Source organism: Protopterus annectens, chromosome 17.part0 (genome assembly GCF_019279795.1).
Source record: "Protopterus annectens isolate FY-2018-M chromosome 17.part0, PAN1.0, whole genome shotgun sequence".
Taxonomy (NCBI): domain Eukaryota; kingdom Metazoa; phylum Chordata; order Ceratodontiformes; family Protopteridae; genus Protopterus; species Protopterus annectens.
Genome location: NC_056751.1, coordinates 648,318,667 through 648,344,452, shown reverse-complemented (window position 1 = coordinate 648,344,452; position 25,786 = coordinate 648,318,667). Strand labels below are relative to the sequence as shown.

The window sequence follows — 25,786 nt, the reverse complement described above, 5'->3', positions numbered from 1 at the left end:
GAATTCACATATTCGTATGGATTAGACCAATCGATATGATCGTTCCACGGTTTTATCCAATGGTAATGATAGTATTCAGTTTTAGCTATTGGACGATTCTCTCTGCTAACTTTTTAGGTGATGTGTTTTTCTTAGTTTTTGTTTTTTATCTGTAACCACTTAACTTTAGATGTATGAAGCACTGTACAGAGATATTGTATTTTTGGCGGTTCAATTGGATGGATGCGCTGTTTGAATTCTCTCAGTGGATTAGTTTTGGGAATGGACAGTTCTATAGAACAAGCACTGTTTTTTTTCTCATTGTTATATGTTTTATTTATATGGTTTTTGCATTTAGTGATAGTCATCTAACTGTATACATATACGTATACATATGTGCATGTTTTTTTGCATGAGTTTTTGAATTATGTGATTTTGTCACTCCAATAAGGAAGTAAATAGAATGATGTTCATTGGTGCTAATTTCAGATACAAGTTTCTTAATTGTGTGTATTAGGCCAATCAGTATAATTGCTTCATGGTTTTGTCCAGTGATAATGATAATTTATAATGTTAGCTATTGGACGATCCCTTCTGCTAACTTCTCAGGTAATGCTATGATTGGATAGTACTGAGAATTGTAGCAGCTGATTGGACAGTTATTTTCAACAATATTTTATTATTCTAAGTATGGAACTTTGGTGTTTTTTAAGAAGAATTGATTGGTTATTTGTTTACATAAATAGAGAGAGCAAGTGGATGGCATTAGAGGGTTTGATACCTGAAAGCACTCCTTGTTTATTTCTTCTTCTTCTTTCGGCTTTTCCCAGTTAGGGGTCGCCACAGTGCATCACCTGTCTGCTCATGATTGGCAGTGGTGTTTTATGGTGTTGAGTTGCTAGCCTGGCGCCCAACCTTCCACAGAAGGCACACACATGCACACACTCACGCTTAGGGCCAATTTAGAGTGTCCAATCCACCTACAGCATGTCTTTGGGATGTAGGAGGAAAAGGAGCACCTGGAGGAAATCCACGTGACCACAGGGAGGACATGCAGACTCCACACAGAAGGCGCCCCACCCTAGGATCGAACCAGAGAACCTCTTGCTGTGAGGTGGCAACACTTACCGCTGCACCACCGCGGCCGCCTGCTCATCGTTTATTTCTACTTTGTTTTATTGTATTAAAGTATGCTTTTTACCTTTTTTTTTTTTTACCTTCCCATAGTGATTACACAGTGTTTCTTTTTGGGTACACAAACATATATATATATATATATATATATATATATATATATATATATATATATATATATATATATATATATACATATATATATATATATGTGTATATACAACCATATGTTTGTCTTCACCAAGTTGTTTAGTATATTATATATATGTGCTATTTGCAAGTTACACCTTGTCAACTAATCATATTCCTGTATATGTGTTGTGCATAGACAACTCATTCTGGTGTCTAATTATATCTATATGATTGTGGTGTAAGTGGTGCATAGAATCACATTACAGACCCAGGACAGAGTGCAGCTTGCTATATTTTTATCTGTGACTGCATATCTGTCAGCTGAGGTCCCTTCTCACTAATGTGTTATCCAATTGGCTCAATATTTGCATATACTAGTAGTTGATGCAAGACATTTTCCTGTGCACAGTTTGTTTTGTAGTCTTTATAATGTATTTTTACCATATCAACAGTGCCTACTCCTCTCTGTACTCTACTTTTCTAGACCTAACACCACTCTGAGTAATCGGCTACAATAACACCTTTATCTTTAACCCGACTAGTGGATGCGGGTCTGAACTGTCTGCAAACACAAACAGCTAAAGTTAACTTTGTGTATGTGTCTATCTGTTTGAGCTAATATTCATTATCCCCTGGAGAGCACTCTGCTTTGGCTTGTAATGAACCCCACACACACACACACACACACCCATCTTCCATGTCTCTTTTTTATTTCCTTCTGTTAGCAAATAGTATCCATAACTGATCAAATACTGTGTGTTTAATTTAATTGAGAGCACAGTAGCTTACAGATACAAGGTTATGCTGTTTTTCCACCTGATAAATTGTTAAGAAATGACTTGCAGCTTCACAGCAGTTCTTGATCAATTTTAATTGATTTTCTTAAACACAAACTCGCCTTTGCCTAGATCCTGGATCATTTACAGCAGTACAAAAGAACTCCCAGTCCACACTCTTGTTCCCCCCACCCCCTTCCCTGTTTATTACCTTAAGCCAATCCCAAAGTTAATAAATATTACCTGTGGCAGGCACCATTTTAGATTTTACACAGCCAGACTGGGTCTGAAACACTAATAGGACCCTTCCAGTCAATATCTTAGAAAACCTTTATTACCTGATTTGGCTTACTAAGTCCCTTACTACCCATTAAAGAGTACCTTAGTGGAAAACTGCTCAAGAAAGCTTAATGCTTTATGTGTGAGCTCTTGAACGCCAAGTGTCTTACCAGGGCATAAAAGTAAGAAAGAACTACTTTTAGCTCCAGTGCACTCACGCAGTATACACAGACCCTTACTACCTCGTGGTCTGGTTTGACCCTGCTCAGCTTGCAGCCAGGGTGAGATGAGCAGGTCTGGTTTGGCCCTGCTCAGCCACACCACACCCTGCCCCCAAATACCACCCAACCGCAGTGGTGCTAAATATATAGTGCTACAACCACACCCCCTCTTTCTTCAACCAATCAGCTATATCCAAGTCATCAGTAGGCTCTCCAGTACTTAACCTTTCTATCATATCTTAAAAAGTTTAAACTGGGGACAAGTCAACCTCATTAATCCCAATGTTACTTGCAATGAAACCATTTAAAATATTACCACTGTACTCTCTGCTACCCTTTCTGCTTGTCCCATATCTTCTTACTGCCTATGAATATAATATATGCCGAGGTTTCCACTACCCAAACAGCCAAACCTCCACTTTTATAGCTCCACGCAACTTGAACACTTAATACATCCCCTTCCATCTTACTGCTTACTTACTAGGAATTAGCATCCTTTTAGAACAAGACATGCCAACCCTAAAACCAAAAGATACCAAAGTCTATTAATTAAAATCTGGAAGATCACAATGAGATTACAATGCAACTTGACAATGGATGGAGAAATCCACCCAAATCCTAGCTCATCCTCAGCCCCTGGCTCTAGGTCCTGTACTAACTGTTCCACTACTACACAAATCTTAGACAAAACCCGAAACTCACTTTTGATCCGTCACCTAAATGTAAGATGTGTAAACAATACGATTCAACACCTACATGCCCTCATAGATGCTCTTTCCCCAGACATATACTATGTCTTACTGAAACCTGGCTAAAACCTTCTACTTCAGATAAAGAAGTTATACCACTAGGCTATAGCATCCTAAGGCTTGATCGAACCAATAGAAAGGGAGGTGGGGTAGCTGTTCTGTACAAATCCATGCTTGAAGTGTCCAATAATGCCCTGCAAAATCTCTGTTTGCAGTGCTGAAATTCTTATCACCAAGTTCCACATTAATAAGAACAAATGTATAAACCTCGTATGTGTGTATATTCCCCCAGCAATAACATAAATACCCCTGAAGATATCCTTATCCCCAAGAAACCATTGTACTTGGGGACTTTAACATAGACTGGAACATGTGTTCCTCAGAACCCCCTACTCACCACATAAACCTTTATGGATTTTCACAGGTCATATCCTTCCCCACTAGGATCAGTAAACCCAACAATAAAGCAATTATTCTGGATTGGATTCTTGTTAACACCCATCCCCTCAAATACTAGAGTGAGACCCTGCCTGATGATGTAAGTGATCACCTCCTCACCTATTTAATCAGGCAAAAAGCTGATATCCACAACCAGTCCATTTTTAAAACAATAAGGAACAATAAGAATTTCAACTGCACAAATTTCCAAAATGAACTAAAATCTTGCAATTGGTCAGTTCTGAAACAATTACCACTCGAAGAAGCAGTAAATTACTTTATTGCCAAATTCCTATCCATCCTTGATGTCCATGCACCAACACAGACTATTAGAACCAAAACAAAAGTTGCTCCTTAGCTCTCAAAAGAAACCAGACATAAAATGCTACTTAGAAATAGGGCTTGGGCCACTTCAAGGACCAGAAAAAAAAAACATAGATCAACTTAGATACAGACAGCTTAAGAAATGAAACAAAAAAATTCACCACATTAGACAAGAAAAACTATAACTGTCGTCTACAAGAAAAACACCAAAACAAGCCACAGAAGTTTTGGGTAGGTATAAACAAACTCCTTAGTCCAGGACTGTCCTCCACTCCTACCCCCTTGGATGCTAACCAAAACTGCCCCAGCAGAAATTGCCAGTACCTTTTAACAGCTTCTTTACAACAACCATCCAGAACCTAGCTAACCAATTGTCCCCTGGGTGCCCATATTCTCTGGCCACTACACCTTGCTCCCAACTCCCCTTTAACTTCAAGCCAGTTTGCACATATTTGGTACAAAAATTGCTTAAAAACTAAAGCCTACCACCCTGTCAGCTGATCTCCTCCCTGCATAATATCTGCAAAAAGCTGCAGATGCCATAGCATACCCCATTACTATCCTGATCAATAGAAGTATAACCGAAGCATCCATTCCCTCCATCTGGAAGATATCCCATGTCATCCCACTCCATAAAGGGGGCAGCTCTACTGAAATTTCAAACTATAGACCCATAGCTATTCTGTCACCCTTGGCTAAAATTATGGAAAAATGCATCCACAATCAACTCCTGAACTATCTTGTATATCTTATACATAATAATCTTCTAGCCAACACCCAACATGGCTTTAGACCATTCTGTAGTACAACCTCAGCCCTCCACTCCTTTTCTATCGTCATTAACCAACACCTAAACAATAATAAACTTTCCTCTGCTATCTTTCTTGATCAACACTTTGAAATCCATCTCCCAAGAGGACTAGGCCATCCATTGATTTCAGTGATATCTTAAGCTGTAGACAGGCTGTCCTATAGCAGAGCAAACTATCCACCCTTTTACCCATCACCCTCAGAGTACCCCAAGGATCCATACTAGGTCCACTATTATTTTCCATTTTCATCAATGATTTGGATAAGGTCATCCCAAATACAACATGCATTCAGTATGCAGATGACTCGACTTTAGTATGTTCTGACAGTTCACCTACAGAGTTGCAGATTCTATCCCAAAATACCTTTAACACAGTTAATTGGCTCCTTAGCCATCATCTCATGTTAAATCCTAATAAAACCAAGCTGCTGCTTTTCTCCCCCGTTCACTGGTCTGCCCCAATAATCTTTACAATAAAATCCAACAACGGCACCATTATTTCCCCAGATTCCTCAACCAAACTGTTAGGAGTTATAATAGATAATAACCTTAAGTTTGATCTGCATATCAATAAAACTATTAAAACAGTTAATAAAAACTTGGCTCACTATATATGATCAAGCCGTTCCTAACGCCATTAGCCAGAACTGTAATTGCTCACACACATCTACTCTCCACCCTCCTCTATGCTTCACCTTTATTTACAAACCTCAGCAAAACTGACTTTAATAAACTTTCTAGAAGCTACAATCACATTGCTAGATTTGCTACTGATGCAGCCTACAGAACTCATCACTGTCATAACCTAAATCTACTAGCATGGCTTGAACTGCCTAACCTACTTCAGGTTAACCAACTAATAGTTGCACACAAGATCCTGTACCAACCAGATAATACACCCGTACTTAAAAACCTCATCACCCCCCTACAGTAACCTTAGCGCACTTTGTTAATCTGAAAGACTACTAGTTCAAACTCTCAAATCCAACAACATAGCCGGTAAATCTCTATTTGCGAACTCTGTTGGCAAAACTTGGAAAAATCCTCTTCCTGCTAATCTTACATCTGAACTCTCTCTACCTCAGTTCAAGAAAAGTCTGATTCAGTACTTTAAAAAACGATGGCTATGTCATTATCTTAATCCAGACTAACTCTAACCATCACTCGTGTGCTCATGGAGGACTTCTGCCTACACTTTGTTTCTTAACTTATAAATCCTATGATCTCCTTGGATCTACTACCATGTTAGCCTACTAGGCATTCAATACCTTATCATGCTTAGACACTGTCTAGAATTTTCCATCTGAGTAAAAATGTAATAATTTGTTTGTGTTTGTTGTGTTTGTTTACATCTGTGTAAAAATCCTTTTATTTGTGTTTAATTTTGTGTTATAAACTGTAAAAATGTAACAGTTTGAATGTCTTTTTGGAGCTTTTCTCCCCAGGCCTCCGCTGAAAATGGACATGTATCCAGTCGGACTATCCCGGTAAACAAATGTAAAATAAATAATCAATATATATATATATATATATATATATATATATATATATATATCTACGTATAATATGATCTTGGTAAAAATCTAAATTAATCCATCTAACCAGAAAACCATATCTAAAACCATGCTTTAACTCTATATTTTATTAACTGTCTGTATTGTTGTATTCATATGTACATTTATAATGTGAAAATCTTTTTGTAAATAACCCCCTTGTTTTTTTGACTACTACTAAGCCTTCAAAGCCTTCAGCAATTTATCCTCACCATGTGTTGTCTTTATACTTGTCCTATGAAAGAGGTACATTAGGCCAAAATGTAAAATTACTGTTAGCTTTATTTGAAGTCTTCTGAATTACACTAGTTTTCCTTTGAGCTACAATAGTGGTTGGAATCAAAAACTCTGAAGTCAAGAAGTACTAGATTTCTTTCAAATTGTTATTGTCTTATGAGCTGCCTCTGAAAGTCACCCAGCAAGTAGCTGCCCATCAGTAATGCACTTTGGTAAGGCAGCAATTAAATAAAAGCAAATGAAACATATCTGACCACAATGCTTATGTAAATTTCCAGACTTATACGTAACACTCCAGTGGGTAATAAGGGCCCAGAGCATCTCATTGTGAAGAGAGGCTGGATAGTCATTTTGATGATCCTTCTGCCTTCTAAGACACTATTGTGTTTTGTTGTCTGAACTGAATACTTAATTACATATCAGATTTTATTTTTAACTCCACTTCTGACCATCACACCATTCATCATTTGCTCCCCTCTGGGTGAAGGCCATGCAACCCATTTATTCCCACCAAGGTGAGTCTTGAGTACTGGCAGTGGTGGTGCCATTATCCGTGTTGGGGTATGATTTTTTTCTGCAGAGCTCCTTGCTCTGCTCCCCTCACATACAATGCGGTACTTTTGGGGTTGGGTATAGAGTATGTGTTTGCAAATTTATCATGTACTTCCAGATGTGATGTAACCCCTATACTCCCTGCCCTTCCTGAAACAAATAACTGTGATGGCTCTGTAATTTACACCTAAGATTTCAAGTGGGGCATTCCTACTAGACATGTGCCCTTTACTCTCACCCTGAGTCTCTAGTCCCTAGTTGGTTCCTCCACTACTAGGACCTCTAGTCCATCTCAGGTCGTCTGAATTCTAGACCCGTCCCTCTGTGCCATGGAGCTGTACAGTTAACTCTTTTTTTGGTTCAGGCCTCCGTTTGAGTCCCTTATCAGCACAAGAGATTTGGTCTTCCATTAAGACCTTGCAAATAAACATACCTGAATTTATTGTTGTGTTTTGCAGTTCTTGTGTCCTCAATCCATGTGTAATAGTAAGAAATCTTCAGTTGTCCTGCTTCATGGCTATAGTGTAGTACATAAACCAATGGCGTATGTGGCAGAAGTGTGATACATAAGCCAGAAAGGAAGTTAATAGATGTCTATCAAGGCACAAGGAGTTAACCCGTATGACGTTTGAACATTATGTAAGGCTTCATTTCTGGGAAGGGACTGCACTTAGTATAATCTGATATGCTTAGAATAGTTCTTATACCATGGTCTTCAAGAGTTTTCAGTAGTAGTTGCTCAAAGAGGTTCTTCAGGACAACTTAGACCTCTTCCCTAATCCCCAAGAGTGGATATGTTCACCTTCGGGTGGAATCCAGGTAAATCACATACTGTTTGCTGTGAAAATTTATAGCAGTTGGGATACAATTACATGTCCTTCCACTACTACAGTACTGGCACTACAAGGCTTCTCCAGTTTCACACTCCCCTTCGAGGGCTTATTAATATTCATATGGATGCAGATTTTTTTTTTTCCTTACAAAATCACTTTAGCAGAAGCAAGCTGAACAGGTATACTATTTACTTTCAGTTAGTCAACATGCCCACAGACTGAATTGATCTTTCTGTCCCAGCCTTAGAAGGTAGGTTCACCTCTGTCACTTGTACTTTTCTGATATGCCTCTGCAAGCAGAAAACCTGCATTGTCATAGCCGTAAACGTACAACAGGTTTTGTTGGTGTCTGGGAAGTCATTCAGTGGAACTGAATAATCAAGGGATTGAATATTTTCTCATTTTGGACAATTTACAATATGATTTGTCCTGCAGAAGGGACCTAACTGTGTTTATGTAGTAGTGAGGAAATTCATTACCTCCTAATGAAGTTAGATGTGTAAGGTATTCCAAATCTTCACACACCTTTTAGTGGTGAAACAGTACCAAAAAGGGCACTCTTACTCCAAAGTGTCCTCTTTGGGCCCCCTGTTAGAACTGAGCACTGGCCTTTGATTTTGTTGTTTAATGGAAAGGCTTATCTTAACACCATTTGAGTTAGGAGCTTTAGCCAACCTAGAATGCTTTGTCTGTAAATACTCTGTTTTGTGTGTGTGTTTGTGTGTGTTGGAGGATGGATTGATGGTGTTAACCTTTGTTTGCTGGAAAAAATATTCATTGCTTCACACCAAGAGAGTATGTTCCCTCAAAGGTAGTCTTAAAATTCTGTCCAATGTAGTATCTGCGTTTAATATCAAGTCAGAGTGTCTAGTCTCCGTCCTTCTCATAGGATCAGAAAAGAAATCTCAACATTAATTTTGAGTGAGCAAAGGTACCCAAGTCATTATATGGCAGTTTATTGACATAGCGTTATTTAAGAATGATATATTGTCACCCTGTATCATCTTTACTAATTCTTGGCCTCGGTTCACTGTAGCTCAAGGGCAAAAATGAGTTGCACCATCTCTTCCAGTACTTGGACTCCATTTTATGCAAATAGCCATTCAGATCCCCATGTAGGGCTACTCAAACAGGTATTAGCTTTTTATAAGCGTTGTAATGATGTATTCTTGCCCAAGTAGAATCTTTCAGTGTTTTGATTATTTCATAACTTTCTACTGCAGCGAGTAGAGAAGGTTAACATCCAATTGCTCATTCCTTGAGGAGAATTCTTAGAGAGCCATGTGGCAGATGTCTGGGTTTTTGTTCAGACCCTCATGCACCAGTGATACAATGTAGTATCCAACTGCAAGTTAACTCTTTCTTTTTTTATTTTTATTTTATTTTTACATTTTTTAACCGGGAAACTCTGACTGGACACGCATCCATTTTCAGCGGAGGCCCGGGGAGAAAAGCTCCAATAGCATGTCATAAAGAAATTAAACAAGAATATCATACAGAGATATAGGTTAAAACATAAGTCAGCATACAGCATTCTAATAGTAGGGTTTATATAGAATATAAAATGTAAACAAGATTTTTTTTGTCTTTCTAAATTGAGTACTCTCAATATTTTGGTTACAGAAATAACCAGTGATTATTAAGCTTTACAGTGAAAGGAATTAGGGGACCTTTATTATCACTTATTACTTGTGATTTGGGCAAACACACAATTATGTAAAAGCAAACAATCAATATCGTTCACATTTACAAACATTTTACTTCACATATACATCGCATATATTCTTCTATGTAATAAAATCAATACAACATATTGCATTAATTTTTCAATTCCTGGATTTTCTTAAACCCCATTCCATCTCCAAAACATTTTTCTGCTTGTATTGTTTCCACAGTTTTCATTTTTTCTATGCAATTTCCTCCTACCATTTTCTAAAGATGGCACTTCCTGTTCTTTTATCTCTGTTACAACATTCACTACTTCAAGTATGGTTGGTTTAGACTTTTATTTTCCTTTTCTAGTACTTGCTTTTTTGGCAGCCAACAGAATTAAAATTAACAAGGCGAATGTCTAGGAAATATAGATCCTGTATTTCAGCTCAAAAAAATATTTCCTTATTTACACTTATTTACTCATCCAGTATTCATGACAATCTATGGTATAGGGGATATTTAAAGTCTGCTGTTGTACTCTGATATCATATGCTCCCAGATACCTATTTCTTCCTAATCACACCTCCAACATTTGCCATCTGCCTGAGAAAGAAATCATTAGAGTCTGTCTATGGTATAAAAGCACCTATGCAAAAATTTCCAAGCAAAAATCTTAAATCTTCTAGCCTTGGCTGTATATTTGGCAGCCATATGCATGTCCTCCGTTTTTTTTTTTTTTTTGTGTGTGTGTGTGTGTGTGTGAATTGGTTCTCTAATCTCTTGCCAATCTTTTCTGACCTCCTGTGATTGATAGCTATAGTTATTGTACAATATTTTATACGTCTACTAATTATCCCTTTTTTAACCTCAGCTTCTGCTCTAGATTCAACTGAAAACACAAACCGCGCATATTTTTCACTTAGGCAAAGAGAAAGGGAGGGGAATCCTGTATTGATGTCAATCACTGATATAGAAGCAGTCTCTAGCCTGCAGTCCAAATGTCTTCTTGGCCTCTTCTCTTTCTGTAACCTTTCACTCTTTAATTATTAGTTCCCGATACCTTGCTTCCTTTGCCAACTACCCCCAGTAAATTCTATCCTCCTCTTGCCTATCCTGTGTACCCCAAATTCGAGTCAGCCTGATCAGCAGAATCTCCTTTCTTCATTCCCATATTGACTTAGTTCTTGGTATACTTTCTGCTACTTTATGAATATAATATTCTGTACGACTACTGCCCTTCTCTTTGAGGATCTGCATCCAGAATCCCACTCTTTAATTTCCCTCCTGCTTCATCTTCCCTTTCCACTTTAATTTATAGCTTTCTGCTTGTGTTATGTATGAGCTTTACTTGTGTAGCTGTAAAATATCCCTTCAAATTAGGTAATCCTAAACCATCTTGGAAGGATCAGTTCATACCACTTGACTCTTGTCCTCTCTCCCTCCAGGACAAAGCCCTTCAATTCTTTATTAATTATTATCCACAACTTCTCCTCTGGTTGCTAAAAATGCCTGACCTATGTATAAAACTATAAGATCTAAAATGTTTTACTGCTTATATCTTGCTGGCCTTCTCCATAAGAAAGAGATTCAATTTTCTCAGTTTTTGTGTTATCTTTTGTTTAGTCTCTTCCAACATAGCCTTAGCTGCCAAAACAGAATAATTTTTAACCCATACTCTGAAATGCTTCATTTTATCATGCCCCCATAAATGTGGGTATAGCTGAGCCAGTTCATGTGGAGTTGCATAGTTTATCAGAATGTTCCACAACACTGAGGTGACCTTTTCTGGTTTTATCAGGTACAAAATAATATCTACAAATGAAGGCAACTTTTTTGATTACCATGCCAGTTATATCCTTGAATTTCTGAGTCCATTATTTTCTTTGCCAGTGGTTTTAAATATAATATAACTAACAAATGAGAAAGAGGACACCCCTGCCTGGTTCCTCTGTTTAAGACAGAATTCCTCAGATAAGAACTTCTCCCACTTCCTCATAGTTAACCCTATGATTAGATCAGGGGAATGCAGATGCTTCCATTGTCCTAATCATGTAATCCCCTAATTACTCTGAATGCTTTTTCAGCATCAGTATCCACGAACAGTGGTGTTATTTTCTTACATTCGGCTTCCTGCTGGATCATCATTGTTCTAATAATGTTGCCAAATATTTTCCTCCCCTCCAGAACCACAATTGATTCATATCTATCAATTTTTAGAGCACCTTTACCATTCTTCTAGCAGTTATAGACATAAACACTTTATAATCATGGTTTAAAATTGAAACGAGCATATATGAAGCTAGATCTGATAGGTCTTTCCTGTCTTTAGGTACCACAACTTTTTTTCCAGGACGTTTTTTCTTCCTATCCTTTTAAATTATTCTTAAACAAAACATTCTGGATGTTTATCACTTTCATCCCTCCTAGCTTCCAGACTTCCACCAGAATATATTCTATTCCTGAAGACTTTTATGCAGATTGATTGTATGCCACCATTTTTGTTATTTCCTCGTAGCTTAACTGTTGATTGTTGAGCCTCCTCTACCTCTAACCTAGGCATATAGAAGTCTTCCATAAATATTTCTATTTGTGCTTTTTCTTGATTTCCCCATTTCTCTGCCTTATACAAATTTTACATAAAATGTCCAAAATATCTCTAGTACCTCTGCAGTATCTCTGGCTGTTTTTATAGGTTCATAGTTTTATACTAGGCTAACAACAACCAGGTTCTTGCAAGCCTAGCCATGCAACCCAACCCTGTTTTGTTCCCAAATTCGTTGGACACCTATTTAGTGAGTTATGTTAGTAAACAGGTAGCTAAGAGCTATGTGGGAGTGGGGTATATTAGTTGAGGATTAATTTACTTACTGTCAATCTCTATCTATCCCAGACATGGGAGCCAGACTAGGGGTGAATTTGCGATTTCCCATCCAGTGAATAAGGCTCCTTTTGAATAGGGTTAGGGATGAACTCTGCTTCACTTACACGGGGACCTTATCCTATAGTGTGGGATCCTTGGAGATGTGTGTCACTCCCTCCAGCATGTTCTGTTTATGCCACAGGCAAAGTTATAGGGCAAGTATAGCAACAAACCTACTTCCTGTTACCTAAGTTGTTGTGCTAAAAGTTCTAAAGTTTCTAAACTTGTGTATATTATCCAAGTCCTCCCTTATTTTCTCTTTAGCACTCTGCAGTTGTGTGTCTTTTTGTTCCGGGAGGTTCCCCTTATTCTACAATACTTTAACCCTTATCAGCCATTCGGAATAATTCTGTCTTTCTTTTATGTATAACCTTTTTTAAACTCCACTTTCATTATATCCCTTTCCCTAGCTATAACTCTGCAACTTCTGGAGTACTTTCTTTCTTCCTAATAACTCATGAATAATTTCCAGAACAGGAAAAAGGCAGCTAATTTATCTGTATCACATACAACAGTAACTAAAAATGATTTAATGTAAAACATGCAGTTTATATCATGAAATGTTTTGTAGAAATACTGTTAAGAACAGAGACTGATTTATTTACAGTTAACCATTTCCTTCCTCTTCTGTTCCCTTCATGTCCTTCCAAACAATGACATGAAGTAAGGCAAATACCTTTCAGCTCCCCAGAGGTTTAACAAAGTCAACAGAAGGCCATTCTTTCCATTTTTCCTTGTATAGTCATATTTCACAAGTATGATTTGATGCTTTCTAATCAGACATTTATTCATTAATTTCTGTGTTTCTGGTTTTCATGTTCATCTCTGTCTCCCAACTCCAGACTCCAGTTCAGTTCCAAGGTACTCTTGATTCTTCTAGTCAACTCCTGTGCTTCTCTGTCTCTCTGTATCTCGCTCAAGCATTTTCCTTTGGAACATTGGAAAAGGAGTCACTGGCAAAGTCTCCCCATGTAGCTTATCAGAAGATTAATAAGAGGAGTTGCCTTTTCCTTGATGGCTCTTTTTTGTTGGACAAACTTTTGTATTGCCTGCTTAGGCTGTGCTGCATCAAAATGACATAGATCCTCCAAGAAAAAATGTTCTGAACACAGTTTGGTACAGAAGCTTAAATCTCACCCCCCTCCCTCAACATTTCCCCATTGCTGGAATAAATTTGCTTCTCTTCTGCCTGGAGTACAGTGAGTAATCATTTTGCGCAAACATGTCATGTCAATTCTACACTTGTACAATATGCAGATGATTCTACAGTCATCAACAGCCAGAATAACTCCTCACCATGCATTTTTTTTCACTTCTCTATTCTCTATAGTTGTATATACAAATCTTAACACCACACGCTTAACTAAACTCAAAACTACATATAACAAGGTTGCTAGATTTGCAGCAAACCAATCCTACAAATCACACCATTGCCTATCTCTTAAACAACTGGACTGGCTTGAGTTCCCTCATATGCTGCTACTGCATCAACTGCAAACTATCTATTCCATCCTCTATCTACCATCTTTCTGCCCTAGCCTTCTATCTATTATATCTAAATATTCCCCAACTAGGACACTACGTAGCTCACACCAGGACTTTTACAGATCTATAAACCCAAAACCAAAATGGGGTGTCTACTCTATAACTATATCTCTGCTACAGCGTGGAACCAACTACCCCTAGAAATTAGATCACTCGACCAAATCAAGCATTTCAAACTAGCCACTCAGAGATACCCTAGCCACTCAGAGATACCTAACAAACAGTCCTACCACTGTAGTCATCCTCCATGAAACTACCCTATCATAGCCTCTGTTTCCTTCCTCCCACTACTGCCTAGCTAAATAATCATCTACCCCTCCATCTCTATACTTAACCACTTCATCTCCTGCTGACTCCTCCTGTAACTACACTGTATATAACCAGTTAGGAATTATGAAAACTATACTTCCTTTCATCACACTGTACTTCCTTTCATCACACTGAACCACAGTTTTGTTTTTTTTGTGCAGTATGACCTCTGTCATTATACAAAACTTCTTTCTGTATGACTTATTATAAATGTCTTACTGTACAATTGTACAATTGGATGATTTATTAGAAATGTTTTTTTACTGTACAATTTCGGACACTGTACTAAATTAACTGTTATGATTTACAGTAATAGTTATCTTGTTAAAAACTTTCAAATGGAAATGTCTTATTAATTGTATGTAAAATGATAATATTGACTGGAGCTTTTCTCCTTGGGTTTCCACTGAAAACGGGCTAAATGCTCAGCTGGACTAACCCGGTTAACAAATGTAAAATAAAACACAGTTTTGTCAGGGTCATCTGTTTCTGCTGATAGGATTGCATCTTAACTCATGCAGGCCTTGGCTGCTTTCTCATACTCCTTCAGTGTTCCATTTATTTTGCTTAGATCTTAGCATGTTTGACTTATTTTTCCTCTAGATTGTCAGAAGCCATGTCTTGTACTAAAGCTGCAGCTTGAACTGATTTTTGCTGAACAGCTGCCAGATTTTCCCAGTCAGTATTTCCTCTTAACCTTTTGTAGTCAATTTTCTTTCATGCTCTCTTAATTTCTTCTTTGCTGGTATTCAGGCAGTGTATTTACTAGCCTGTAACTGAATTTACTAAAAGTGACAGAGTTTCTGACCCTCGTATTTCAGTTTATTTACTCACGTTGGGAGAGGTGAAGTTAATGTGTTCAGTGCACAGCTGTCTTTCCTTGCCTAGGGACCATATATTTATCCTTACAGTGGAGCTTTTCCTCACAATTTTATTCATAAATTTGAATCTGTTATATTGCCTTTTGCAAGAAATACCAGTTAAAGTTAGTAGATAATTGACACTGACAATGCTTCATTGTAAATGCTACTTGTACCTCTCAACCTGCTGACTTTGAAAATATGAACAAAGACCCTTGAAAAGTAGAACATCCAAATTAAAATATGGATGTCTAACTAGCGCAAAATTTGAATACCAAATAGCAAATAACTTTTCCTTCTTCCAGTGTGAATGTGGGATACTACTTAGAAACATGTTTAAAGAACAGTGTGTGACAAAAATGATGGAAAATGTATATTATCAAAGACATAAAATCTGTAGATTGTAATGAACTGTATTGCAAAATTAAGTTACACAAGGTCATATATTTGTACTTAAGAAAAGGAGAGAGAGAATATCTGTGTCCTCTTTAAATTATTGTTGCCAATAGGATGCTGGTCATGTACTGTGGTTTTCTGTTAGACAACGTTAAATATCACATGAGTATGATTCAGAAAACTGAGAGGGGTTAAGTCAAGCCTGTAAATAGGAACATGCCTCAGAAAAATAGGGATAGCCTTTGCAGAGGTTAATCAGGACTGAAAACAAGAATGTTCCTCCAAAATGGGAACAGTTGCGATGTCTTTTATGTCAGTATATACTGTTCCATTGTCATCAGAACTTTAGAGGTGTTTGTATGCAATAGGTGAACTTTTTGAATTTTTTGCTGTCTTCTACAGTCATGGCAAGTAGGGCAGCTTTCATCTCCACTCCACATTTTATTTTACGCAGAGAAATCTCATTAGGATTCCAAACTATGTATGTGGATTGGACAAAGCCGTCATCATGCCTGTTGTGTATTGTGTAATACCAGCAGGAAGAAGGCTGGCTCTTGTGCCATGAGTTTGGGTCAGGTGGATCAGGAGCTGTACAGACTATAGTGCTTTATTTCAGACATAGTTTCCTTCAGATTCAGCATCAAAGCTGACATTAAAGATTATGCAAACTCATGGTATATGTAATGGGAAAGAAGTGTCAGAAATGGTATTTATTGAATGTGCTATACACTCCTCAGGAAGGTATGTACCTACTTATATGTATAGTATGTACCGTAGGCATCCTGTACAAGTGAAGCTGCAGAAGGTCACTGAAGTCTGTTTACACAATGACATTGTTTAAAAAAAAAAAAAAAAAGGTAGCGCATTTATTTTTTTTACAATAACTCATGTTCGAGCTTGAGTATTTATCCACAGTTGTCTTATTTGATCAGTGCGGCTTCACCATTAGGATCAGATCTTAACACAGCCCAATTATACTCAACTCCTGAGAGACTTGCTTGGCTACAAACATCTGTATTACAAACCGAAGCGAAGTGAAACTTGCAGTAGTGAATTTTAGTCTTCTGTCAAATGCAAACTTGCAGTTTTAAAAGTACTGTATATTCATTTTTTCTGTTTCCTAATTGTGCATTTCTGAACAGTGTGCTGTGTGTCTCTCTGCAGTTATTTTGCTATAAGAGGGGTGGTGTTATCTCTTCTTTATCTGATATTTAATAGCCTAGAGGGATTCCTCTGTACTTTAAGTGCTAGCCACAACATTTGAGAAATCATTTTATGCTCAACTCCTGAGAGACTTGCTTGGTTACAAGCATCTGCATTACAAGCTGAAGCTAAGTGAAACTTGCAGTAGTGAAATTTAGTCTTCTGTTAAGTACAAACTTGCAGTTTTAAAAGTACTGTATTTTCATGTTTTCTGTTTCCTAATTGTGCGTTTCTGAACAATGTGCTGTGTCTCTCTCTGCTTTTAGTTCCCCTCCCTCCCTGTTCCTGTGTTGGTGGCTCTGGAATTGCCCGCCCCTCCTGTAAGTCTGTATTAGAACACTCTTCCTGGGTCCATCTCATTTGCTCACTTAACTGAGTACAGTTAGATCATATTCTGAGACTAGTGTTCACTCTACTTAATACAGAGAGAAGATTTGAGAAAGCCAGCCCACTTAGGTCCTTCCTTCCTCTCTTTTCTTGCACTTGAATAAAGTGCAAACATTTTTTTTTTATTTGCTTTTACTGTATTTGTGTTTCCTTCTACTTTATTTTGCTTTTCTTAAAAGTACTCAATTTTATTTATTCTGCTTCATTTATTACTGCTTGGTCATAGTCTGATTAAATTGTAACTGTTATTCTAAGTCTTTTGGTTTAAGCACTGTGGCTTCATACCAGTTATTTTAGATTAAGAAGGTTTGTGGTCTGCACTGTTGTGGCAGAACAGGTAGCTTACATCCTTCTAAGCTGGGAATTGCTGATTGAAGGCCCAATGTCTGCTATTCTAAAAGTGTATTAGTTCTGGCTTAAGCACTTGTGCTTCAGGCCAGTTATTCTACATTAAGAAGGTTTGTGGTCTGCACTCTTGTGGGACGAAAGGCTGGATTCTCCCCTTCTGAGCTGAGAATTTCTGGTCACAGGATTATTTTGACTGCTTATTTGAACTGTTTCTTTCTGAAATTGATGAGCCTTGTTGCTGTAGCATAGACCAGATTCAGGCCTGCTGAATCTAGCTTTGTTTGTATAACTTGAGCACTGATCCAGGCCATCTTTTTTTGGAGAAGGTTCCCCTGCATCCTAGTAAGCAGGGGTGTGGAGTTAGAACTTATTTGATTCAAGACTGCTTGAACAGGGCTCAGTTTTGAGCTTTTTTCTGGGTAATTGGGTAACTTGTTTAAATCCGTTTGTTTTCTATTGTTTCATATGTATGTATGTATATATATATATATATATATATATATATATATATATATATATATATATAAATTGCACTTTATTCATCTGCTTTTACTGTATTTGTGTTTCTTCCTACTTTATTACTGGGGGCATTGACTACAACTCTGATCTGTGATGTATAACAATAAGTGTCCTTTTCTGTGCTTTTAAACTGTTTTTTTTTTTGACTGTATCTGCTTTATTTTCTGGAAAAAAATAAATATACTTGTTTCCCCCCTTTCTAAGCTAGTATAGTGCAGTTTTCAGGTTAGTGCTGAATTCAGGGCTGTGTTACAAATCTTTGTGTTTGCCTATACCTTACTTGGATAGAAGGAAGTTTCTCTGTTCACCTGCGAGAGGGAGCTTTGAGCAGCCTATCTGTCCCTGGAGGAGTGGTTTCAGTCCAGAAATTAGTAGTTTATTGGCCATTTTGGGCTAATTTCTATCTCTTTCATTTCCCTGCTATAAATACCATATTTGTCCGGTTTTGCACACTGGGCAGCGCCCGTTAGCTAGGGTAAAACTATTCCCAGCTTCACAAAGTCTCCTCTTCAATTTTTCCCTTGGAACTAAACAAACTTTCAACTTAAGCACTCAAGCCATTCATTTCTCAGCCCGGCACTTGCTCAAAACTTATAGCAAGCACTTATAAACCCTAGCACTAGACCCTCCTGTACTGTACAGAAGGACAAGGCTCTCTATTCGACCTTTCCAGCCATCCAGTAAAACAGTTCACTGTACCTATCCAGGCATGTCCAAAGGGCAGTTTCAGGTGAACTCTCCAGTCCAAGTGGTGAATCTGGGCATTATGTACTCAGACAACCCCCTCCTCCTACCACCAAACACTAATACATGCGAGAGATGCAGTTATACAGCCAAACTAGAGGCTAAGCTCTCTCAACCCAAGACTGTATCAGACAGTCAAGAGGAGAAGGGAAATACTTGTATCACACCACCAGTCTTACATAGACCCATTAAACTAACACCAGCAAAAAAACACACATAAATACATGAAAACATACTCGGAGGCTCTAAATAAAAATCTGCAAAACCAACAGAGACCTCCAAAACAAACATCCAAGCAACCTCCACCCCCCCTACACAAACCATGAAACACATACTTCACAAAACCAATGTGCCATGCAATCACAGCACTTAAGGCAAACTAACATACCCAACATACTAGTAATAGGTGACTCTATAGTCAGGCACACTGACGTCCCACTCACTAGGCTGAATAAGGAGAAGGTTACTGTTAGCTGCCTGTCGGGTGCCAGGAATCCACCACATAAGACAAGCACTCAGGTCACTCCAGAACAAGTACAAATAAGACTGTCATTGTCCATGTTGATGTGAATGACCTGAGCCGTACCTCCCTGGACTACATGAAAAGAGACATGGAAGAGCACTCTGATCACGTAGCCCAGGCCGGTATGACCCTGACTCTGAGTAGCATCCTGCCCTCACCAAGAATGATACCACCGTATAAAGAAAAAATTCTCGATTTCAACAACTGGCTAAGTTTCTGGTGTCATTCAAAGGGGATCCAGTGTCTGTCTGCCTGGGATGACATGCTTGACAAGCCACACTGCTTTGCTAGAGACAGCTTGCACCTGTCACCCTTAGGCTTTCGAATACTGGCCAAGGCTCTTGCTACCCCATAGTGCCTTTTTTAGGCAAGGCTCAAAAGGCAAACCCACTGCCATAAATAGCACAAGTAACAAAAAACTGAGGGTAATGCTACTCAATGCCAGAAGTCTAAACCACAAAATGCAAGTACTCGAGGCACTCCTCAGTATGGAGAAAATCGATATATGTGCAGTAACAGAAGCCTAGTTTAAGGCTCCAGAGAGCACCCCAGCACTACCAGGCTACAAATCATACCATACATTTCAGCCACAGAACCCAAACCAAAATACAAAAGGTGGGGACGTATCCATATTCATCAAGGTTACCCACACCTCCAGGTTAGTGGCACAGCGCGATGCTTCAGAGATCATCCAAGTGCAACTAACAATGGGCAAAACTGCAATTCAAATTGTAGCTTGCTACAGATCACCCACCATGTCCCAGGACCCCCATTCCGCATTTCTGGAAATACTGGAAAACATAAAGGTCCTACCAAACACCCTAATATTGGGTGATTTCAATTACCCAAACATTAACTGGGAGAACTACTCAAGTACCAACTCCCTTGCCCAACTTTTCCTAGAATTTATAAACTCAAACGCCGTGGTTCAACTGGTCAACACTCCCACCAGAGGTGACAACATATTGGACCTGGTCATCACCAACATGGGCGACCGGTGTTCCACACCAGAGGTCAAACCCTCGCTGGTTAGATCTGACCATAAACAAATCACTTTGGATATCCATATTCCACCCCCACCCCACGGACAAGAAAACCACCATGAAAAACTTTTCAAAAGCGAACTTCATGTTACTTAAGATTGAGGTGGAAAGTTTCAAAGTTTCAAAGCCCCCCTTGCTGAAGGATAACACTGTCCAAGCTGCAAAATCCTTTACTAATGCATTGTACCGGCAGCTACAAGAATGCATGAATTGTGACATCCCAAGCAAAACCAAGACTCACTCCTCCAAGAAAAGGAAACCAGTCTAGTGGACTCCTGCCATAAACAAGCTATACAATAGGAGGAGGAAACTAATACAGAAAAGAGTAAAATCCCAAGAAGGGAAGACATCTCTGATCAGTATCAGCAAGAAACTACGATCTCTCATAAAATCATCCAAGGTGAGCTTTGAAAGAAAAATTGCCAAGGACTCCAAAGATAACCACAAGGCATTCTTTAGCTATGTCAAGAATCTAAGTGGCAATGCTCAGATCTGCTTGGAGTTAGTGCAGAATGGGACAAAATACACCAGGCAGACTGGTTCAGTGCAAACTTCCCCCCACCCCCAAAAGGGCCCATAACCATACCAGAAGAATGTAGAGTCCCCAAAATCACAGACACTCGGGTTAAAACAGCCCTCTCCAAAGCCAAAAACACAGCATCAATGGGACCGGACGGTGTCCCAGGCTGCGTCCTACACTAGCCCCTCATCTAATCACACTGTTCAAACTCAGCCTCTCCACAGGCTACATACCCATAGAGTGGCGCACAGCAACGGTTATTCTGCTCCACAAAGGTGGAGCCATAGCAGACCCCAGGAACTATTGGCCTATAAGCCTGACTAGCTTGGTCTGCAAGGCTATGAAGTGCATCATCATGGAACTCCTTAACAGAGACATTGGGAACTTCCAAACACTGAACCCTACCCAGTTTGGCTTTAAGGGCAGATCATGCCTCCTAAACCTGGTGGACTTCTTTGAGACAGTTACCAAGGCTATAGATGAGGGAAAGGTGGTACACACAGCCTACCTAGACCTGGCTAAGGCCTTCGACACCATTCCCCATTCTGGTATTATAGACAAGTTCACCAGCCTGAACATAAACCCCTACTTACTTCACAAGATGGATTACCAACTGGCTCACGGACAGAACCCACATGGTGAGAGTTGTGAGAGCTAGGTCAGACTCTAAACCGGTTACAGGTGGCGTTCCCCAGGGCTCAGTACTAGGACCCGTCCTGTTCGACATATACTTCTCAGAGGTACAGGCAAGCACAGGACTATGGCTAATCAAGTTCACAGACTGCAAACTAGGGGCTATAATTGACTCTCCGGCTGACACAGACATCCTCCAAAAGGGTCTCACTAAGATGGATACCTGATGTCAAAATCATGGCCTCAAGCTAAATGCCAAAAAGTGCATAGTCATCCCCTTTGGAAAAAACAAAGTACCCACAAACTACCACGTAGGTGGTAGTTCCCTAAATACGGACGACGAAATAAGGGATCTGGGGACACAAGTAGATAGTAATCTCACCTTTGATAATCACATTGCCAAAGTGGTTAGAAAATCCTTCTACGTGGCCCACCTAATCACAAAAGGGTTCGCATACAGGTCAAAAGAAGTCATTGTGCCCCTCTACTCATCACTCATCAGACCCATCATAGAGTACAACACCCCATTTGGGATGTACCTTACAAGACACCTGCAACAGCTGGAAATACCACAGAAGTACCTCACCAAGAGAATCACTGGCCTCAAACAGATGCCCTATGCAGCTCGACTGAAGAAACTCCAGTTGTCCTCTGTTGCATACCGCCTACTCAGAGGTGATCTCTGCCTGACATACAAGGCCATGTCCAACCCAGAATGCTCCACCTAAAGAAAACCTTATCCCCTTGAGCCAGACGCTCTAGGGATCTAAACCTCACCACAACAATAAATAGGACATGCTGGAGGGAAAGATTCCTGTCCCAGAGACTTCCCATGCTTTGGAACAAGATCCCCAATCTATATTAGGCAGAGCTCCTTGCTTACACTCTTCAAAAGAAACCTTGATGAGTGGATGGGAAGCAGAAAGTTTACCTCGGGGGATCACTTCAGTGGCTCTGCTGGACAGAGGTACAGGGAACTAATCTAAGTGGGCGACGAAAGCCAACACATTCTGGCTAGGCTTATAAATGCCTTCGGGCAGATAGCCTAGTACCCACCTATGAACCTAAGAGATGTAGTGCCGCCTGTAAATAATGAAAGTATCTAACTGTGGGAAACCTCTCCGTCTACCACTTCTGCAGTCTTCTTGTAGTAGAGCTGTAAAACTGCACTGCCAATGTGACTTGAGTGTTTGAGACATTTCCTTGGTACTCAAGAATCTACCTTTTCCATGTTTATTAAAACTTGGAAGTAGTAATGATGACCTTACTGTATTAAAAATTGAAATGTAGTGTTTTAGTTTTGAGTCAAGACTTTCAAGTTTTAGTTAGAGATGTCCTGCATTTCTTTGATGACTATATATAAAGATCTTAAGCAAAAGAAATTGATCTTCTAAGCTAGAGTGTACAGAAAAAATAGTACAAAAAACAAAGCAGTGATATAAGAAGCCTGTCCTGTACCACATAATCAAAATACTGAAATTTAAAAAGAATAAGACTTTTGCTAATCCCTCTTAGCAGAAGTGCCTCTTTTCTGAGGTGATCCAGGAATGCATGGTTAAGTGATTGGCTTGGATAGGCATGGTATTCATAAGGAGACTGAGGGATTCAAACCCAGGACTACAGAATGAAGCCTGTTCACTGCTCATAACCTTTACTCTTGTTCACTAAATTAACTTGCATACATAGTAAGTTGCATGTTTTATTAATCCTGTCCCATTGTACTGGACATGTTTAAAATACTAGTGAGACTTTAATATGACAAAATGTAAGTGAAGAGTGAATATGAAGGAAACTTTATCATTAGGCCAGTATTTTTCACAGTAATCACAAAATAAATCTTTTTTTTTTATGCAGTGTTTATTTATAAACCATTTTTGTTGACCGATCATGCATTGAGCAGTACTAATGTGTGTTCATCCACTCATTCTGCTGTTATCCAATAAATCCAGCACAGGGTTGAGGTGATCCTGTACTGACCAATGCTACATGGGGACAAGGCATTGCTCATCCTGACCAGGGTACCAGAACATCACAATGCACACCAGCACAGACATCTTTGTGCAATTCAAAGGATCAACAGTTCACCTTTGTGAGGTGGGAGGAAACTAGATCAATTAACAAATATGGACATAGATCCTTTAAGGTGGTATATATTCTACACAGAAGCACCCAGCCAGGAACTGAGCTACAGAGCTACCTCAGCCAGGAACCAATCTACAGAACCATTTGTTTTGATGCAGCAGTATTAACTGTTGCACCACTGAGCTTCCACCTGCCTTTTTGTGCCTATAGATTATATATATGTATATGTGTATGTGTATGTGTGTGTGTGTGTATGTATATGTATGTATATATATATATATATATATATATGTATATATATATATATATACATACATATATATGTATATATATATATATATATATATATATATATATATATATATATATATATATATATATAGAGAGAGAGAGAGAGAGTTCAAATGGCTACTTCCATTGTCAGTATTCTCAGGAATGCATGCTTACAGATTAAAATCCATTCCTCTGTTATAATGTATACAGTTATGTGAAATGGAAAAACTTTACTATAAAATTTGGTTATGCCAAATTGGTTTAACTTGTGCCTCCTTTCTTCTGCCTTATCCATTTTATTCTTCAATTTTTTTGTTGCAGGAGAGCTATATAGAAAAAGTTTAAGAAAGAAATGTAAGCCTTAAATATTTTCCTTTGACACTTTTTAATAGAATATGCTTTGCAATGAAAAATGACTAAATGGTTAACTGCAGTAATGGCTTCTCCTTACAAATGATTCTGCTTTATTCAGATCTGAAGCATATGTCAGATTCTCTACAAATAAACAGAGAGCAAAACCAGTAATAGATAACATTTTCTGTTATTTCTCATTATATTATGTGAAGCTCTATTACTTCACATATTTAATATTTTTGTTAAATAACTAGGTCTTGTATGTTAATATACAGTTTGCCTGTTATAAGCCAAGACAGTGTTGCTTCTTTGCCAAACATTTAAAGGTGTGTCAAAATTGCACCATAGTTAAGAAGCATGTCTGTATGTATTTTGAAGCTATGAAATGATTGCTGGAGAATAATGCAGAAATATATAAGAGATGACATTTTAGCAACACATAGAAATACTGCAGTTTATTCATTTAGTTTGATTCCCAGTTTGGGGAAAAATTGTAAAACAATTTTTTGCAACATGCATAGCTGTTTGTTTGCTATTTTGAAATAAAAACAAAAAAAGCTCTCTGATTGCTTACTTTACTTGATTGATACATTTTAGTTACTGTAGTTTTCACTTGGTGATTTTTGCACTTTAATAGCTTTGATTGCACACACATTTTCCCACATGCACAATGGATGTGTTAAGGGAATGCACAGCTTTGCTACAGTATGAAGAGTGACTCTAAAGGAATCTATGTATCTTGCTTATAAACTGCTCAGTGGGATAAATGTAATTTTGAGGGGGGTGTGAAAGGCTTGCAAAAAGTGATTCTGTAAAATTGATTTTTTTTAAGATGAATCATGTCAATGTGTATGGGAGTTGTGTATTATTTTAGGCAGTATTGCACTGTGAATAAGAACAAAAAAGCAACATATTTTATATTCCATGTTTCAAACTGCATTCTACACTAGTCTCTTGTGAAATACTGACGCACTGATAGGTGCCTACACATTTATACTAGTTATTTTCGCAACCTGATTTGACAGCAAAATATGAAGTCATTTGTTTATTGAATTTAACAGTTTTCTTTCTCAAACATTATAATAGTTTAGTATTTTCATAGCATGTGCAACTTATGTATTGTAGAATGCATTTGCAAAAGTTAATTCATGTGTAATATTTTTTATTAATAATGAAACTTTGAAATGTAGTGTTGTGTATAAAACTAGTACACAAGTAAAATACATAGCACTGCTATTTGTATTTTATTTCTTTCCAATTGCCTTTCTATGCTATTTTTCAGTTGGTACAGGTGGTGGTGCAGCGGTAGCGTTGTTGCCTCACAGCAAGAGGTTCTCCTGTTTGATTCTTGGCTGGAGTATGGGGAGTGCCTTCTGTGTAGAGTCTGCATGTCCTCCCCGTGGTTGGGTGGGCATTCGAAAGACATGCGTAAATGGGCATGCCTTTGAAGGTTGAA

The 25,786-nt window shown here is 38.4% G+C and overlaps 1 protein-coding gene across 1 annotated transcript in view; it reads left to right on the top strand.

Moving 5' to 3' along the window:
* PPFIBP2 (PPFIA binding protein 2) overlaps positions 1-25,786 on the top strand; it is a gene marked incomplete in the record, with an annotated part of 2,221,164 nt that overhangs the window by 1,750,896 nt on the left and 444,482 nt on the right. Inside the window, 1 exon segment of the mRNA XM_044058974.1 lies at positions 24,298-24,330. Within this exon segment, the coding sequence (XP_043914909.1) occupies positions 24,298-24,330 (33 nt within the window).